General features: G+C 31.9%; 1 protein-coding gene across 4 annotated transcripts in view; it reads right to left on the bottom strand.

Annotated features, from left to right (window-relative positions):
- The window catches only part of LOC113399750 (myosin-13), a 23,199-nt gene extending 4,329 nt beyond the window's left edge, over positions 1-18,870 (bottom strand). The window contains exons 1-33 of one of the 4 annotated variants that reach the window (XM_026638966.2): positions 18,126-18,870; positions 13,526-13,635; positions 12,968-13,120; positions 12,560-12,660; positions 11,152-11,307; positions 10,912-11,070; positions 10,570-10,824; positions 10,333-10,496; positions 10,093-10,246; positions 9,798-9,983; positions 9,360-9,488; positions 8,009-8,777; positions 7,202-7,335; positions 6,923-7,096; positions 6,437-6,561; positions 6,117-6,264; positions 5,587-5,820; positions 5,183-5,336; positions 4,778-5,101; positions 4,500-4,660; positions 4,300-4,425; positions 3,960-4,184; positions 3,389-3,706; positions 3,134-3,305; positions 2,924-3,050; positions 2,678-2,792; positions 2,442-2,600; positions 1,960-2,307; positions 1,716-1,880; positions 1,443-1,598; positions 1,235-1,333; positions 678-830; positions 196-333 (exon numbers count right to left, since the gene is read on the bottom strand). In XM_026638966.2, the coding sequence (XP_026494751.2) occupies positions 196-333; positions 678-830; positions 1,235-1,333; positions 1,443-1,598; positions 1,716-1,880; positions 1,960-2,307; positions 2,442-2,600; positions 2,678-2,792; positions 2,924-3,050; positions 3,134-3,305; positions 3,389-3,706; positions 3,960-4,184; positions 4,300-4,425; positions 4,500-4,660; positions 4,778-5,101; positions 5,183-5,336; positions 5,587-5,820; positions 6,117-6,264; positions 6,437-6,561; positions 6,923-7,096; positions 7,202-7,335; positions 8,009-8,777; positions 9,360-9,488; positions 9,798-9,983; positions 10,093-10,246; positions 10,333-10,496; positions 10,570-10,824; positions 10,912-11,070; positions 11,152-11,307; positions 12,560-12,660; positions 12,968-13,120; positions 13,526-13,635; positions 18,126-18,313 (6,279 nt within the window). In that variant the 5' untranslated portion in view covers positions 18,314-18,870. Of the gene's footprint in view, positions 1-195; positions 334-677; positions 831-1,234; positions 1,334-1,442; positions 1,599-1,715; positions 1,881-1,959; positions 2,308-2,441; positions 2,601-2,677; positions 2,793-2,923; positions 3,051-3,133; positions 3,306-3,388; positions 3,707-3,959; positions 4,185-4,299; positions 4,426-4,499; positions 4,661-4,777; positions 5,102-5,182; positions 5,337-5,586; positions 5,821-6,116; positions 6,265-6,436; positions 6,562-6,922; positions 7,097-7,201; positions 7,336-7,802; positions 7,894-8,008; positions 8,778-9,359; positions 9,489-9,797; positions 9,984-10,092; positions 10,247-10,332; positions 10,497-10,569; positions 10,825-10,911; positions 11,071-11,151; positions 11,308-12,559; positions 12,661-12,967; positions 13,121-13,525; positions 13,636-18,125 lie in introns of all 4 variants that reach the window. The other 3 variants (XM_026638968.2, XM_026638967.2, XM_064220750.1) reach the window with 3 other exon arrangements.
- Positions 18,871-18,912: the final 42 nt, after the last annotated feature.

Genomic DNA, 18,912 nt, shown 5'->3' with positions numbered 1-18,912 from the left:
TGTATTTTTAGTAATAGAAATATTAATATATAGTATTTTAAAGACAATTAATTACTCTAAATGTGGTAGATGTTTGTTGATATTTGGTACCTCATGACTACCTTGCGCCATTTGACACACAAAGCGTTATTTTTTTATACTACTATTAAATATCCTCCCATACATAAACAGATAATCGACAAAAATATTACTCACTCTGTTTCTTCTCGGAGGCGTTGGCGTCATTAAACTTTTCTCGGGTTTAACAGCAGGCTCACTTCGGAATAAGTCTGGGCTTTGCTTCATCAGGTCTTCGATCGTTTCCAGTAGTTGAGTAATAACTCGATCGTCTTCCTATAAAATTGATTTCTCATTAAAAAATAGTTATATTATCTGTAGATAAATATAGTTAACAATCGATCCCCATCACATTATTCGCAAATTTTAATATAACTTATTTTTAGAGACAGTTAAATAATGAGAGTAGATAAATGAAAGATATTGACTACTCAGATTTAATATGTGCAGATTTTTCTGATGGGGCTATATAAATATTTTTAAATCAATAAACCCAAAAATAGCTCGAAGGATTCTTAAAAACCTTCGTTTGGTTCCAATTGTCCGGTTCTTTGCAATCTTCCGAGGATTTTCATAATGATCCGATTTCTTCCATTAATTATCCTACGGCATATGTTTACCTGCTGCGTCCGTTTAAGCGAAGCGACTAGTAACTTGTTCTGGTCGCGATCGCGGTCGTGGCGCTCCTTATCGCGCCGAAGTTTCTCGTTGGCGGTTCGCAACTTTGCGTGCGCGTCCCGCAGCTCCAGTAAGTCGCATTGCAACTCTGTAACCTGAACAGAAAATCATGCGTTCAAATACTATTTCGAAATCGAACTATTTTTGTGGTCCATGACTTCCAGACATAAAGTTTCTAAGGAATTAAACTAAATTAATTGATTAGATTACTGCTTTTTTTTCTTAAACCTATGGAGATATTATGTATTTTATTTGTTTGTAAACTTCCTGACCACCCGCCGTCCTGAGTTTTTTTTCTCATTTGAACTTAAATATTTTTTCTTTTGGCAATAATTACGCAGTTGGTGCTAATCCTGACACAATTTTAATTTTTATAGTTATAATTTAATTTATTTAAACCATAACCATTGAAATAACTTAATGATTTGTCATTTTTGCGCTTCGCTTTAAAAAAATTATAAATTCCCTTATTCTTTAATAAATCAATGGTTTATTCTACCTTTTTCTTCGCTTCTTCTGTCTCTTCCTCTGTAGTTCTCTTCAATTGTTCTATTCTTCTCTTCATATCCAACCTCTCTTTGTCTCTTTCACGTTCCAGCTTTTAATATCAATAAAATAAATGATTGAACGATTTGAATTAAAAAAAGTAGAAACTTTATTTAACAAAAAACAACTTCATTAATTTTTTGTTCGGAGTGGAATTGTACCTCGAATAGCGTCTGTCGTAGGTCCCTTGCCAATGTGGAAGTTTCGTGCAGCAACCGTTGCTGCTCATCGCGTTCTTTATGCCACGCCAACTCCATGCGCGTCGCCAGTCCCGCCACTCGTGCTCGCCCAGATGATAGCAGTCTTTCTTCTTCATACTAAAAAAATATTGCGACTTGTATCAATAATTTTTTCTCATAATTTATCTGCATAAGAACGAGCGATGATGCTTAATAAAAATATTTTATCAGTTACGGTTTTTAAAATTTACTAACTTCATTTAATCGAGATTGCATCTCAGAGAGACGCACTTCCGCGGAGGAGCGCTCGCTTATGAGTTCGGTGTTGAGCTTTGAGGCTAATAAACGCGCCTCGCACAACTCGTCTTCTGTGCACGTCAGTTGTTGTTCCAACACCGCAACCTTGTTTCGGTATTCTTCCTGTAAGGGAAATTGATGGGTGATCATTGGTTGTCATTCTTAATAAAATCCTACTAACTATTGGGATATTAATATTTACCTCATCGGTGCTCGAAATTGAATTGCGTTTGGCTCTTTTATCACCATTTTTCATGTCACTAACTGATTTTTGGGCTGTTTCTAACATTTGTTTGTAGTTGTCGCGTTCACGTCTAAATCTTGATACTTGATTATGTAATGATTTGAGTTCATCTCTCATCGTATTCATTTGTGCTTCGTAACGTGTCTTGATTTCTGCAACTTCATTTTTCCGTGCCTTATCAGCTTGTTCGAGACGGGTGTTAAGCGATGATAATTCCCTTTCTAGTTCAGCGTTGTCGGATTTCAAAGTTCTCTGAACCTTTGAAACCCTCTCGTAATCTTCAAGTTTCTTGCGAGCTTCTTCCAACTATAAAACATTAATTTATAAGCACTTTTAGTATCACAATTTGCAAATATAAAACCAATATATAGTTTATATTTTATATAACATAAGTAGTAATCATAACATGTATTGTTATAAAAATATTTTTTTAGACCTACTTCTTTCTTGATTAAATCGTGATGATGCGTAAGCACATCGTGTGAGTCTTTGGCGGAGCGAAGATCTCTTTCATGTTGCTCGAGGCGAGCTGTGAGCCTTGCACGTTCCACTTCCCAACCTCCACCACACAACCGATCTTGAAGTGATGATATTTCTTTCTGCAAATATTTACCTTTAAAATTTAGTTAAGTACAAATTTTAAAGAAATGTTTGTTTTTCATATTTTGAAACATACCTGCATCTCGGACTTTTCTTTATTCCAGTTAGATAAGTGGCTGTCGTAGTTATCTTGTAATGATTTTATTTCAGCCATTGTGGAATTTAATTCTTTTTGTGCTAATATAAGTTCACTGGAAGAAAATATAATGAGGAATTAGGAAGCGATTATTTATAGAATTTTGTTGTTAAAAATACAGTATTTTTTAATTGGATGCTGGAGGAGGTGGATGTAAATATTTCATTCAAAAATTTTTGATCATACCTTTGTGCTTTTTCCTTATCAACAGTAAGCCGAGCTTTTGTTACAACATGCTCTTCCTCTAATAATTCGTATTTACCCGTTAACTCTTCGTATTCAGCTTTTTCAACAGCTAATGAATGTTCTAATTCTGAAAGTATTGTTAATTAAAATCAAGAATTATTTTATTAAAATAATCGAATCTTTCGCTATTGTGTAGTGGTAGCTACGTACTTTTAAGTTTTTCTTCGTAATCTTGTTTTAATTCAGATATTCTTTTAGCACCAGCTCCAGAAGATTGCTCTAAAACTTTTAATTTTCCTTTAAGTGTTGCCAATTCAGCTTCTTTATTTTTAAGATCTTTGTCATGATTATTACGCATACGATCGAGTTTTTTTCTTTCAGCCTGAAAATTATATATATTCATTGTCGATGATACTCAAAATACATGTAAATTAATAAGCAAAAGCAAACTCTGTAACTCAGTACCTGTAAATCTGTATCAAGCTCAGATGCTTTATGTTCCCAATAAGTTGATTCTTTTTTCTCTGCTTTTAATTTAGTTTCGAAATCGTTCTTCTCAGTTTCAAATTTATTGAGGTTAGATTTAAGTAAAGTAACTTCTGTTTGCATTGTCGAAAGTTCCTCTTCAGTATTACGTAGTTTGTTCTTAGAATTCTTCAAATCTTCTTCTTTTTCCTTAATTTCATTGTTTACCTTTTCATATTTCTCTTTCAGTTGAGCCATTTCAACAGATGAAATTGCCTCGTCATACTTTTGAGTAGATGTCTCCCGTAATGCATCCTCCTGCAATACAATTGTTTAAGATAACATATGTCAATCATGATGTTAATTTAGTATCTACTCTATTCGAATCCAAAACTAAAAAAAAAACACTTTTAAAGTCACATTTTCACTGTATTGTAAGATCTAAGGGGTCATGCATAGGCATTGGTAGTCGTAAATTTTAATTTTCAGAATAGAAGAAAAATCTATTATGCATGACATTGGGTATAGGAATATTTTCATGCCATGGACTCCAAACGGTAAGTTTAAATACCAGTTGCTTTATATGGTTATCTTTTGCAGCTACGGTAGACTCCAAGTTAGTTATTTTGTTTTCATATTCAGATTTCATTTCTTTCATATCTGTTTCTAAATTTATTAGTTTGCCCTCTGTTTTAAACAGTTTAGTTTGAATTTCATCTTTTTCAGTTGTAAGATCAATGGAAATACGTCTTTTTGAATTCGTTAGTGCTTCCGTTTGTTCTTTTTCTTCAGATAGCTAATATAAAAATAATTCAGTGAACTACATGTAAAAATAACTATTTGTTTGTATTTATACCATTACTAACATTAAAAGTAATTATTTACACAAAAACTAAATTATCTCCAATTACCTCCTTTTCTAATTTTGTGACACGATCTTTCCGTGTAGCTAACAGTTTTTCCATTCTCTTACATTTATCTTCAGCTTCTTTTAGTTTTTTCTCTAGATCATTTAACTTTTTAGTTTTATCGCCAACCTGTAAGTAAGATATAAAAATAATAATAATATTATAATAATATTTCGTAACTTGTCATCAGTTAAGAAACATACCTCCTTCAGTAGTTTACTTTTGTCTTGTTCTAATTTGTTGACAATTTCCACTTGTTTTTTCAATTTATCCATTTCCTTGTCTTTTGTATCCATTTCGTTTTTGAGTTCTTCGATTTTTTTCATACAGTCTGACATAGCCGTCTGTTGTGAACTATTGTGTTCTGAAACGTATAAAAGTAACATGCAATAATAAAATGACTATTCTATTCCGTAACAAAAGTGACGGATTCAATTTTTATATAAAATTCAAGTGACATTATATTTGTTGATTAACTCACTTATATCAGCATTAAGTTTACTAATTTGAGCTTCTAGATTTTTTTTCTCTTCCTTGAGTGCATTAAATTCAGCAACTGCTTTATTATTTTCTGTTTCTAGAGCTTTAAACTTGCTTGCCGTGGATTTATTTTCAGATTCTAATTTAGTGTTTAACTCTTTGAGTTTTAAAATTTCAGTTTGCAAACGATTTTTTTCGTTTGTAAATTCAGTTTCACTTTTATTAAGTTTTGTCTTCACATTTTCTATATCTTTTTCTATTTGGCTTTTAACGGCTACATCTTTAGATGAGAGTCCGGCATTTTTCATAATGACGTACATTTCTCCTAAAAAATATAAATTTTATTAAATCGAAATGTAATAATTATTGAATAAGATTTAAACTCATTGAATTCAGTAATATTTACCAATTTCATTTTCTAGATCTTCCACCATTCTTTTCATTTGTAATTTTGTTGTGATGTCTGTTATCTTTTTCGGCGTTCTTGGTTTGAACGATTTTAGGGCGTCTTCTCTTAATTCTTTTAATGTAGCTTGTAACTTAGCTTTTTCTTTTTCAACCTAAATGTTTGAAATAATTATCCACCACCAAGTGTATATAATTGATTCAAGAATTATAGTGAATTTAATACGACCAGGGGATTTTAACAATAATCACTATTTAATAGAGGGCTTTGAGTTTCAAATAAAATTATTGTTAAAAAAATATAGTAATGATAACTTTTCTTAACATTGATGATGAAAAATAGTTTATTCTAGTTAATTTTGTAAGTTCACATTGAAAGGCACTTCTACTTTTACAATTACAAACCTTGTTAAAGCTGAGTTTTAATTTATCAAGTTCGTCTTGTTTGACTTTCAGAGCATCTGCTTCTTTTTTAGATTCGCCAAAGCGAACTTTCTTTTCCGTTTTTTCTTCTTTATTACTTTCAAATTCTTTTATTTTCGCCAGGGCCTCCTTAAGTTCATTTTCTAATTGACTTACTTTGGTTGTACTTTGATCAAGAGATTTATCTGTCTTCAGCGTTTTTGTATTTTTTAGTAACTGAAATATTAGTTAAGCAATGCTGTCATAAACAATCAAATATTAATATAATATTGAGAATATGCAAATATTAGTTTAGTGATTTGTTTACCTTCTATAAAATATTTCTTTAATTATGCTAACACTAATTTACTTTGTACGAAATGTATGTTAGGTTTCTTTTACTTAAGGTTATTTTCATATCGTATTTCAATATATAAATAACATAGATACAACAGTGAATAGTTACGAGTATTAACTTCTTTGATTTAAAACAATAAAACTATTAAATATAAAATAAAAAAAATATATATCACTTGTAGTTTCTTATTTTCAGCTTGCAATTTCTCATTGTCAGCTTCTAGATTTTGTGTTTTAGTTCTTAAAACATTTGCTTCTTGCTCTATGACTTGGAGTTGTCGTTTTAAATCTACATTTTGTTGATCACTGGGTCCATCTAAAGACCTAAAATTATATAAGTAATTGTAGTTATGTACTATTAAACGTGATAAGTACTCCATATATATATATGTAGAGTAGATATATAATTAATAGAGTAAAATATATGTTTATTTTGTTATAGTACTAAGTAATAAGATATTTCGTTGCTCACTTTTCCATTCCTAAGCTTACTTACTTGCTCTTTATTAGTGATGCTTTAGGTTTCTTTTGAGTGAGGCTAAGTTCTGCGTGCAACCTCTCACAATCTCTTTCCTTGCCTATAAGTTTTTTTCTTAATTCAGCTATTTCGTCTTCAAGCACCTGCAAGTGAAAGAACGTATTCTTTTTTGTATAAAAATCATCCAAACTGATACATTATTTAGTGCTAAAATTCGGAAACATTGATCAATGATCTTTTTAAGATCCTATATATACGATATCATAGTACCGCAGCTAGAAATTTATTATTTTATGAAAAAATTGCTACCCCATTACTCTAATTAGTGGTTATTGTTGTTAAAGTTTGACAAGCCTTAATATTATTATTATTTAAATGATCATCGGTTCAAATGCCGATTTACAAATGTCACATTTTTAAATCACCTTCTATATTATATAGAACTTACAAAACTTAAAATGCATGTCAAAGGCAAAATAATTTATATGTAATTGATTTATTTACCTTCACTTTTTCTTCGGCTAAATTACTCTTTGGGGTAGTTCTGCGTAACGTAACAGAAGAAATGGTATTTGGTTTAGTTTTAGAAATTTTGTCAGTGAGATCTTTCACTTGTTTTTTTAAAGATTCTCTGTCCTGTTCCAAATCTTCCACTTTTTTTCGCAAAACAGCAGCTTCCTGTTAAACCACATCACACGTACTTATTAAACCGTCAATTTAAATTTTTAAAAGTACATTAATACATAACTTTAATTTCGAGTTGTAAATGACAACTGATAATACCTGTTCGTTAAGTTCTAGTAATATCCTTAGTTCTGCTGGATCCTCTTCATCTGATATACCTTCATCTTTTTCATTGGGGGCTTCAATAGCAAGTCTATTTGTAGGGGGTGATGGTGAAAGCTTGCGGCCAGTTGCTGTAAAATTAAATAATTATTGCATAAAAAGTTGCAAAGACGCTAAGTAATATAACAAAAACCATATTTTAGTACAGTGCGATGGCGATGTTACTGTTAAATATGCATATTCATTAGAAATTTTAGTTTATTACATACTAATATTTGTAAGTTCACTCAAAACTCCATTTTATTGATAGTCAGGTCTCAAGCTGAACTGGAGAAAATGGCTACCTCCGAAAGATACGCGGTATTGATTGAATTTTCTACGTAGACTTTAAGAAAGTCCCTAAAGGCAAAGCATGTTAGCAACAACGTTGAAGGGTTGCAGGTCCAAAAGATAAGGTAACAGGTAGGTAGGCAACCTCTAGGCAAGTTACGGAACAAAATAATGGAGATGATTTAATGTTAGGCAGGGTGATATAAAGAGGGTTCATTGGGATTTGGGAATACACAAACTGAGAATTGGCAATTAGAATTGGACGTACTTCTGGCTTTGGTAGCCATTTTCTTCAGCTGTAGAAGTAAGGACTCATTGTCGTCCTCAACTCTTGATGCAGTTTTACGCAAGTTATTTGCCTGAAAATATTCGTTAGTTGATTATTAACTAATGGTGAAAATATCAATTCTATGCTAACATGAGGGATATTGTTATTTATACATACATAATTTTGATTAAAATTCAGATATATACCTACAATAGGTACCCTTGCTGCCAACGGATTGAACAATGCAAAAGGAAATTGTATATTATTTTTGGAAGATGTTTCAGCTTTATCAGAAGAAAGTGGAGGACTATCGGATTTGTCTTTTCGTTTTCTGAAATCTTTAATGTTTTTATTTAACTTATCGTCGACATCTTGTTTACTACAATCAGTTAAACCGAATATATCGGTTAATGTATTTTTATCATCATATGTTTTATTTTCACCTTGTGTTTGTCCCAATTTTGCGTGGCTTATTTGAAAGCATTTATCATTTAATAATGTGCCAATTGTTTGAGTGCAAGTATCTTTGATTTTTATCTTATCTGTTTGAGAATAACCATTTATATTAAAACAATCAGTTTGAATAAGTTTGTGTTTTAAAAATGCGTTATCCGTTTGACTATACATATCTGACGTCAGAATATGTATTTGTAAGCACGAGTCCAGTGTAATTTTTTTAGTATCATTAGCCACGTCATGATAGATTACAGGGTCCGTTTGACAGCCTTCGGAATAGCAAGTAGCAACATCTTGAGGTGACTGAGTAATTTGATTAACGCCTATGGATAATTCGCTTATATCTAATGAAGATAATTGATTTTCTAGGGTATATTGCATATCTAGGATTCGTTGAAGAGATTTATTTCTACTATCATTGGCAGCAAGGTTAGAAATAAGATGAGGCGTTGATGGCGATGGAAGTTTCGGTGGTGGAGGTATTTGTTTGCCTCCGAAGCGTTGTCGATATCGACTAGCCTGTTTGAAGATAATATTTAAGCTTGGTATTAAAAAAATATTGCGTCTCAAAGATAATAATAAGTAGAAAGACTTATTTAGGGATGGTATATTTGTGCCGAACTTGTTGAGTCAGATAGAACTTGGAAAAGGGCCAGTTGGCTGAGTTCTATTAAATGAATGAATTAATTTAAAGTTCTATTAAATCAATCGAATCATTTCTACTACTATTAACAAAGTAGTTCATTAGCTTTCTTTAATTAAGATAAAAACCAAATTTTAAGCTGTCTATTATTATTCAACGTAATCTTATCGAAGGAAAAAATCGACCAGTCTAATTTAATTTAAAAGTAAACCATATGATTACATTCAAAGCTAATAGTTTATAGTTTATACTCTATTAGGTTTGTGATTTTGATGATAAAAATATCTAAAATAACTTTTTCGATCCCTTGCTTCCTTTAGAAATAATCTATTAAAATGAACTGAAGAAAATATAGCAATGCTTTAATACACTCATTAGTTAGAAACCATATCTTTAAAGGCGTTAGGCATAAAGTTCGTACGCATTGGCAATAAGTTTTTAAGTAAAAAATTCAGTACCTCTTCTTCAGCATTGCGTAATTGTTCCCTTAAGTCGGCCTCACGTTCCAGTGAATCTTGTAAATCACGCAGTAACTGTGCGGGATCTTCTTGACTGCCACCTCGCGTAAGTGATGAACGAGATACTTTCTGCCGTAAATTTAATAAAAAATTGTATGTAATCTACAGAATAATTTGTTAAAATAATTGCCACTATTTTTAAGTAACTTTATTTTTAACATATTATAGTAGTTCCTAAAATAATCACACGCGTTCGATAGATGGATTGATTGTTATTTAAAGAACACAAAGGATGTAAACACATGAAATAATGGCACGTCTACTGCGAAAATAATTTTCATTACAAATTCAATTCGATCACATACATATGTACATATAACTAAAGAAATATATAAAAAAGATACTAATTGTATAGACAAATATGAATATGATTCTTACACCATCTGTAAGAAGAGTCTGTTTCTTAACATTGGCTGGTGGTGCACCGGAAGCGGCAGCCAACTTTGCGTTAGCGTCGGCCAAATCTCGTTGTAGCCGCAACGCCACTTCATTGGAGCGCGCAACCTCTTTCTCTAGTTCCTTGATACGGTTCTCTCGCTGAAGACCTTCTGCTCCTCCTACTATCTACAATATGTCGAATATTATATAATAAAGTATAAATTACTATATGCTAAAGTTTTTAATTAAATAGATTGATGGCCATATAACATTTTAACTTCAATACAATACTTACTTCTAATAACTTTTTTTCTTGATCAGCTTTCTCCTGTTCCAGCTGCTCTGCCCTGCGTTCAGTCTTTTTTAATTTGAATGATAAAACTCTACAGTTTTTTATCGTCTGCTCCAATTCTCTTCTTAAAGAGGAGTATTCGTCTGCTTGGTCTTCTCTAAAATAAAGCATTGTATTATTTTGTATATTATAACCCTCATTTTACAAATTTACATTCGTAATTGGTGTACCTATTATATATACCTGAAATTGTCTTGCATTTCTTCTATTTCTTCTTCGAGGTCTCTTAATTCTTTTTTCATATCTTCATTTTCATCCATTAATTCTTCGCAGAGTGTTTCTGCTGCTAATAATTTTGCTCTTAATTGTTCTATTTGACGAGTTTGAGCTTCTACAGATGGTCGAGACTGCAAAAGATATGTATGTATAATGGCAAAAGTCAGAGTAACAATAATTTTATATAGAAACAATAACACTTACTTCGATATCAGCTTCCATCTCTTTTATTCTTAAAGAGAGATGTTTCTTTTCGTCTTTCAAGTCTTCATTTTGAGTAGTAAGTTCATTAACTTTCTGTTGTAGTTTGAGGACTTCCGAAGAACGACCAGTGGAATATTTATTTGTTGTGTCAATATTTGCCAACCTTCGAAGTAAAATATCACTTTTTTCTTTTTCGACTCGCTCGCAACGTTTTCTTAGAAGATCGACTTCTTTATTGAGACTTTCTATTTGGTCCTAAATGAAGTAATTATTTTTATAAAACTTTTACTGTTCAATATAATTAATAAATATTGAATACATATTTAAAGCTGAAATATTTACTTGATAATCCTTAATGTTTGGATCAATAAGGGTCGTTTCTGTGTCAGTGGTGACGGTGCCACCTGTGCTTGCTTCATCATCAGATGTGTCTTCCTTTTCACGCGACGGACCGCCACGCATCGGTGGTTTGAAATTGGTACTGTTACGGCTACTTTTTACCTACAACAACAAAGAGACTATTAAGTAATAAGTGTAACAAATAAAATTTATAGATATAAGTCGTAAAACGACGCTAGTTACCTGCATCAAGAAATTGACGTCTTCTTTTACAACACGTTCTTCTTTATGTCGACTCGTCTTTTCTTCTTCTTTGCTTCGCGAGGTACTTCGTTTTTCCTTTTCTTTCTCAATGCTCGATTCTTTATCAAAACTACTTTGAGCTTTCATAAGGTTCATCTAAAGTATTTGTAAAAATCATAATATTATACTGATTCGGACTTACGAAATGTTAACTCGCATCGGTGTTTGTATTAGGGTTTTAAGAATAAACTATTAGGACTATCCCAAATTATTAATAAAAAATTTAATTATCTATGGGTTTTATATGTATAATAATGTCTATATATTTGACAGTACGCCGCAAGGCTTTAGCCTATATATATGAAAGTATGATTTATGCGGTATGCTTTATAATCTAAAATTTCTTCAAAGAGAATTATAAAATATATAAGTAACAGTAATGAATCATTATATATTCATATAATAAATTTATTTAATTATACATTACATAATTTAATTAATAAATGGAATACTTCCTTAATAAATTTAACTGCCTTCTTCTTTGCCAAGCACAAAGTTTGACGATGACCTTTTAGTTATTTTGGGCATCACAACGAAACAGATTGAGTTGAAAGCGGTTCAAGCATTTCTATCGAGATGACCCACTTAAGTTCACTTCAGAACATTTTGTATTGAATTCTAAGAAGCCGTTATAAGATAAATTTTGTGTCTGTGAGATATTCTTATTTTTTGTATATAGTATGATAATTATTTGCTAGATTGTGTTATTTTACCCATTGTTCTTTAAAATATCTGTTTTTAAAGTCGGACACGCGTTAACCGCATGCTTAATGGCAAGACAATTCGTTTTTTTTTATTATATTATATTTTTATATTACACATAATATAAAATCTTAATAATAAAAATGTTTGGTACCATGCATTTATAATTAACGACTAATTTTCGTTAATTCGATAAAAATACGGAACAGTCATGGGATGACTGTCGTGAAAATAATTCATTTTACTTTAATGTTAAATTATAACTATGAAGTTTGATGTCTCGATGTAGGTCCATCGATATTAGACGGCTCACATCGATAACGTTACAACTTTAGTAGTAGGTAATGTAGAATTTGTAAAGTGTCGTTTCAATTCTCAGTCGTTTCGTCTGACATAGCCAGATTAACTGAATCAATTTATTTTCATCAATTTAATTGATCGTCATACATTCGTATCTGAAACAAACGCGTAACATCCAAGCACAGATATTCTTTCGATTAGTACTGTGTCATAAATCATCTTGGTAAACATCCATTAAGAGCCTTACTTAGAAACATTAGTTGGGATAAATGACTAGTGTAAAGATTTCTTACTTATAGCTTGATTGTGTAATTTATTTGACATATATAAAAATTGGCGTTGATACCTTTCGCACTCGTTCAGCGAGTGAGTCATTTTTGTTTATAGTGAACTGAGTCGTGGTTGATGGAGGAGGAGATGGAGACGGTCGACGCACTGTCACTGTTTCTGTGAATATGGTTATACATCAGGTACTGCTAGAATATATTATGTCTGTTTATATTTATTGCAGTCTTTCCTTAACGTTATTGTAAAGTTATAGTTCGAGCTCATTTTTATATTAATTATTACATATAAAACTTGGTGATTTTTATTTACTATTAGGTTCATAAAATAGTCTAAACTAGAATCGGTTAATCTTCACTACTTTTTTTTAAATCTATCTGTCAATTGTTTTGTCCACACTCATGATACCGCCTTTAATTTAACACGGACTATATTTTTTTGCAAATTTATACACCACGTATTTTTTTACCTGTATTATTCTGACCCGTATCTATGGAAGGTAAGGGACCTGTGTTTCTTCGTTTAGGTAATTTGAGACTGATTGTAACTGCAGTACTGGTTTCAGTTTCGTTGGCCCCCAAGTCTGGCGTCGACGTCCACGATGAGCTCGTTTTACTGAACCCTAAAAAGATTTTTAATTATACACCTGAAGTCTTAGTTTCGTCTAGCAGTATATGTATATTACGAATATGTTATAAGCTGTTGATTTTATATATTATAGTTATTTATACATCTTCTGTTTAAAAATATTATTGATATTTTTCGATAACGTTTTTATTCGATTAATTCCGGTTTTTATAAAGTACCGGAGCGTTTCTTATGTTTAATAATTAATTTCACCGTATAATTAATGACATATGTATACCTAACATAGGTACATACTGTTTATATGACTATAGGTATGTACAGTTAAAAGTTTAATTTGTTTTGATTTTTTAACCCGTTAATTAATAATTGTATAACGGACTAGAAATATTTTAAATTACCTTTTAAAAATTAGCAAAAATGCAGATAATGTAATAATTACCAGTGGAGAAGGCATCTTTCTTGGATGGATCAATAGTACTGAGGTTCGAGCTGGAAGCCCAACCACGTGTCACCTTCTCACCTACTGCACCGTTTTCATCTTCACGGCTCCTGTTTTGAATAATCATTTAGATTATCATAATAATTGGGATACCAATATAATATTAATTTATTTCATGGAGGTAGTTTTACAGGAAGTTTACAGTTCATTTCGGACCGTCTGCTGTATCGACATCGACGTCTTGAACACAGGCTCGGATTCGATTTTTTTAGGCAAAAAAATTTTGCTTATTTAAATCTTGGCTTGCATGTCTTTATGTCTATCCGTTTGTCATTGTGTGCCTTTAATACCAATAGTTATTGAGGCATATAATATTAGCAATCATTAATTATAACGACTATCAAATAATAGATAAGTTGCTTAAAAGCTGCCCCGGTTCTCTTCTCAATCGCCGCATCCAATTGGGTCCCGCCAACTTTTTTAAGTCATCGGTATTATTGACCTTTTTAGAAGTCTTTTGATGGGAAATTTACAGGTTCGTTTCTGATCCCATTCGAGGAGTTGGTGTGACTTAGTTACTTGTGCTTTCACAACACAAGCTTTACGTATAATTTAATGGAAATAATTGAATATTATAAGGCAATTTCTTGAAAAACAGTTCCTACTCTAATTATAATATAACCTTGTCTAATAAATAAAATTAATGTGGATACTTAATGTAAGTGGTAGATTTAATGTTTACGTAAGTAAGTACCTAATAGTCCAGTTAATGTATTCGTGCACGAATGTGAATCTATTAATCATCTATAATAAATTAGAACTAAAGTAATATTGTAACTCCTCACAATTTTGGATTTTATATATACCTACCTGATTTTTTATATTTAAGAGATAGGCAGACCGACAAAAATTCCATTTAGAGATAAGTGTGACGCTGCACAAAAAAAAAACATTTCTTACACTGACAAGGCGCCACCACCGACCGTTGAAATTAAGTAGTAGTGCTGTTTAGGTTTTACAGTAGAATTACTGATGGCGGGATGGTACCTACCCAGACTAGTTTCCACAATGCACTACCTACCATCAAGTAAAGCTTACATGTCCCTTTGGATAGAACTCTTTAATTTTAACAGAACATCGGAGTTTTAAAACCGGGCAAGCACCTCTGAGTTTTATGTGCGTTATTTGTGTTTATAATTCATCTCGTGCTCAGCGGTCAAGGGAAACGACGTAACATGTGTCGGATGATATTCTGCCACATGTTTATATATCCGCACTTTATATATGCACAGCAGCATTGGGAATAAGTTCCAGCACCTTTTAGAAGTAAGTTGAACCATTTTTAGTCGTGGGAAATTTACAAGCAATTACTTTCACCATTATGAAACAAGCAGCATGAAAATCTCGGGGCTGAATACAGATAATATCGCATTTGTAAAATAGAATGATGTCATTTTTAATTATTAATGCAATTATTTAATAGTATTACAAGCCAGTAACGTGTGATGGGAATTATTTTTAAAATATATATATTACTTACAACTTTATCATCCTACATCGTATCGTAATTGATGTGATGATATAGAACCAGAAATATTGTCAAATTATACAATAGATGCATCCTTATTAAAATAATCTAAACACATGTGCTTATCAGTAACAGTCTAATATAATACACACATGTATTGAGTAATTGTCTTATTATTAATAACAAATATCCCGTCTTGAATTATTTTCATTATATTCAATCTTCGATACAACATTGCTCTTTTAGTACATTTGGTTTGATTTTTTTGTACCTGGATATGGTATTCAGCAAAAAACAAAATCATTATTTATTTTTAAATCAGAATGATCAACCTTTCTATTTTATAGTCAAGGATATGCCAAGCTACTATATGATAAGTGGTCACCAGTAGACTAGTACTGCTTACTTAAACTATTTACTACGACCACTTACCATCAGGTGGCCCATTTGCCAACGAAATCCCGTCCGCCTACTTATACTATAAAAAATAATAACATCCAAGTCCCGCCAACCTTGGAACCAAAGTTGTGAAATGTCCCAGTAACACATAATCGCTCGAAAATCGGATAGCAGCAGCATGTAATACTAAAAAAAAATCTGTTTTCCGGTGAAATAACTGATGACAACCTCTCTAAGTGGTAGTTTCACCACCAGTTACCAAAAGATTATTTAAATTACAAGTGATGTTAATTTTAACCTAATTAAGCACATTGTAAAAATGTTCAGGTGCTGAAATATTAACGTTGTTTGTTAGATTATTACGTCAATCGGTGAGCGTTTCTTAGAGGAATGCAAACAATCCGAGAAAATGTTTAGCGATTTGGAATAGTGCCATGATTTAACATTTATGGTTCCAGACACCACGGTCACATTTTCTTTGTTATCAATTTGTTCATAAAACTGTGAGTGTTTTGTAGTAAAAGAAACAAAGTAACTATTGCATGATTTTCATTACTGAGTTACTTCTATGAATTTACACCTCAAATATATCAATTAAACTACAATTTACACTAAATCAATATTTACCTAAAAGTCTTTGTTATTGTAATATTCATTTATATTTTATCTGTAACTTTTTCCGCCGAAAATATTGGCATAGGTATAAAATATTCTCCTTCATATTTCATCTCGTGTAAAAACAAATATTAGAATACTATTGTTTAGAAATTATTTATTAAATGAATACTGAGCATAAAATATATTCCGAATTATGCAGATAGATTAAATAAGCAAATTATCTTTTATTACAATAATTAATTAATATTTAAATTGATATGACAATTAGTGAAAAAATTGTGAAAGAAAATATTACTTAATATTAAAAAGTGATCAACCATGTTTTCATTTTTGTCTTGAAAATCTTTCTAATCAGGCTTTACTAGAAGTTGGATTCGTATTCCGCTTTTTCATTTCATTGCTCGTGGTGTCTGTTAGAAATAAAAAGTAGTCAAACTGTCCATGTCTAAATCTCATTGTCTTGGATTAGTCGAACCTGTTAACTGACCAATTATTTAGTATAACATAACATTTAAGACCATTGTATGTCTTGTAAATAATTCGAAAGCCTACTAAAGGCAACAGTTGCACTAATGTACGATTTTTTATCTTTAAAATAAATTTGTAGTCTATAAATTGTCATTTTTTGAACACTTACTATTTATTTTAAGTCCTACTTTATTTTATTATCCTACCTTAATTTATTGCTAAATATAATCAAAAAATATTATCGATAGACACAATTTTAGTTTATCAAAATCGTCCCCTAGACTCTTTTAAGAATTTTTAATTAGGTTTTCGCAATTCATAATAGTTTTGAATATCCACGTATTACACCTACTTGAAACTGTATTTAAGTAGATTTTTTTTTTGTATTTTTCTTGTAAGTATAAAAGTCACTTCAGAAGAAAAGGTAACAAACTATTTGATAGCAGATGATCAAAGATTTATGTAAGAAAGTCGATCGATAAAAGGCGATTTAACCCAAATGAATGTATTCTGTATGAACTAAGGAGAATAACATCAAAAGCATAAACGCGTCAAAATAGCGTATCACCGTAAGTCTCTTTGTTGAAAACGTTTAACATTTTACGAGTGAGATATGAAGAGAATTCTTACAGAATAGTACTCCAGGTTGTACTCCTGTTGTATATTATATTTATGCAATATACAAAGGGCATTAAATAAAAAATAGGGAAGGATCAACGGAATTCAAAAATATAATACCCTCTTGACGATTCTGATAAGTTAGTTTTCACGTGAATTTCGCAAAGAAAAAAAAATCAAGTGTATTATTGGAATTTCATTATGATTAATGTTAATTGTATTGTAATAGGTAGGTAGGTTTTTTTGTTGATCTTGTGAAATGTTACCTGAATCTAATAATACATTTCTTAACGTGTTTTCGATAAAATAAACCTTTAATTTACTTTATGTAGATATACATTTATAATCATAAAATCAGATCCGATATATCGACTTATAATCGAGTTGAAATGGCTTAATAGATCGAATGCTTTTTTAATAAATCAATGAATACATATATGTTGATTAAAATCGTATCAAAGGAAAGTGCCAAAATTATGTTTACAATTATTGATATCGAAATTATTCCAGACGAAGTAAAAAGTGAGTTAATAATCCTTGGCCAGCCATAGAAGAGGAGTAGGAATGACGAGGAGTTACCATAAGTTAATTTACAACATTTACATAACGGGTAGTTAAAACCTTACTGATAAGGGTTTTTAAGCTACGAGTGACTTTATATTCTTACAGTGAATTAATTGTTACTTAAAGGAATATTGCTTATTTTGGTAAAAGATTTTTATTTAGTTAATGGTAAGATTTTAACTGAAATGTTTGTGACGTTTTTTATCGTGATTTTCCCTCTCATTAAACTATCTTTAAAAACCATGTTAAATATGTATTTTGAGTTGCGTTTGTTTCGATATGAAAAACTACTACAACTGTCAGTCGTAGTCGCTGTTCCAAAAATAGAATTATTCAATTGTGTGAATAGTCTTAAGGATAATGACAATAGGAGACAATTTTAGTGACCTAAATTTTGTGACATACCGTGATGATGGTGAGTTCCAACTGGAGAGACTCGGCGTAGATGCAGTAAAATCTTCGTCTTTTTTCCGACCACCGTGCTCCTTGTAGTCGCGAAAGCAACGCTTGCAACGCGTCGGCCAACGCACTTGCGGGTGAAAACCCAGTGGACACAGCGGGTCTCCCTTCGCCAACGGATATAAATGATGCATTTTTGGAATACCACAATCAAACTACTAGCAAATGCAATTCAAAAATGTCAACGATTCAACCCTAAATGCCAATATCATTACATCTAAACCTATCTGTTTCTCGCCAAGTAACTTCCTATCCAAAATGTAGTCCAGGAAGGCCGTATAGTGTGCGTTAAGCACATCACTCGATATTGTTTATGGAATGAGTTTTACGGTTCTACGCTATTAATAATAATTCATGTAACTAGCAACGTGATCAAGACGCTCGTAAGTCTGCACCGCACATCGGCCATAAAAATATCTTGCTGCTCTGTTCGAACCGGGCGACCTAAATCGGCAGCTCTGAACTGGGCGTCAGAAAACGTCTCGTAGCGCGGAAAATTAGTTATCTCAATGGAGTGGTTTTATGGTGCAAAAGCGATATATAGTTGTGAGCGTCGCATGCGTAAAATCGTAATGGGATTATGGTTCGTGGGTTCACTGGGGGTGGGAACGTTTAGGGCGCGGCGCGGCGCAGGCGGCAGTCGAGCCGGCACTCCGGGGACTGGCGGCGGCGCGGGCACCTTGCCAATGCTCGCCCGCTGCGCCACTTGCGCTCTATTACACCACACGCTCAT

Source organism: Vanessa tameamea, chromosome 2 (assembly GCF_037043105.1).
Source record: "Vanessa tameamea isolate UH-Manoa-2023 chromosome 2, ilVanTame1 primary haplotype, whole genome shotgun sequence".
In the NCBI taxonomy this organism is placed as follows: Eukaryota; Metazoa; Arthropoda; class Insecta; order Lepidoptera; family Nymphalidae; genus Vanessa; species Vanessa tameamea.
This window is presented reverse-complemented; position numbering and strand designations above follow the sequence as displayed.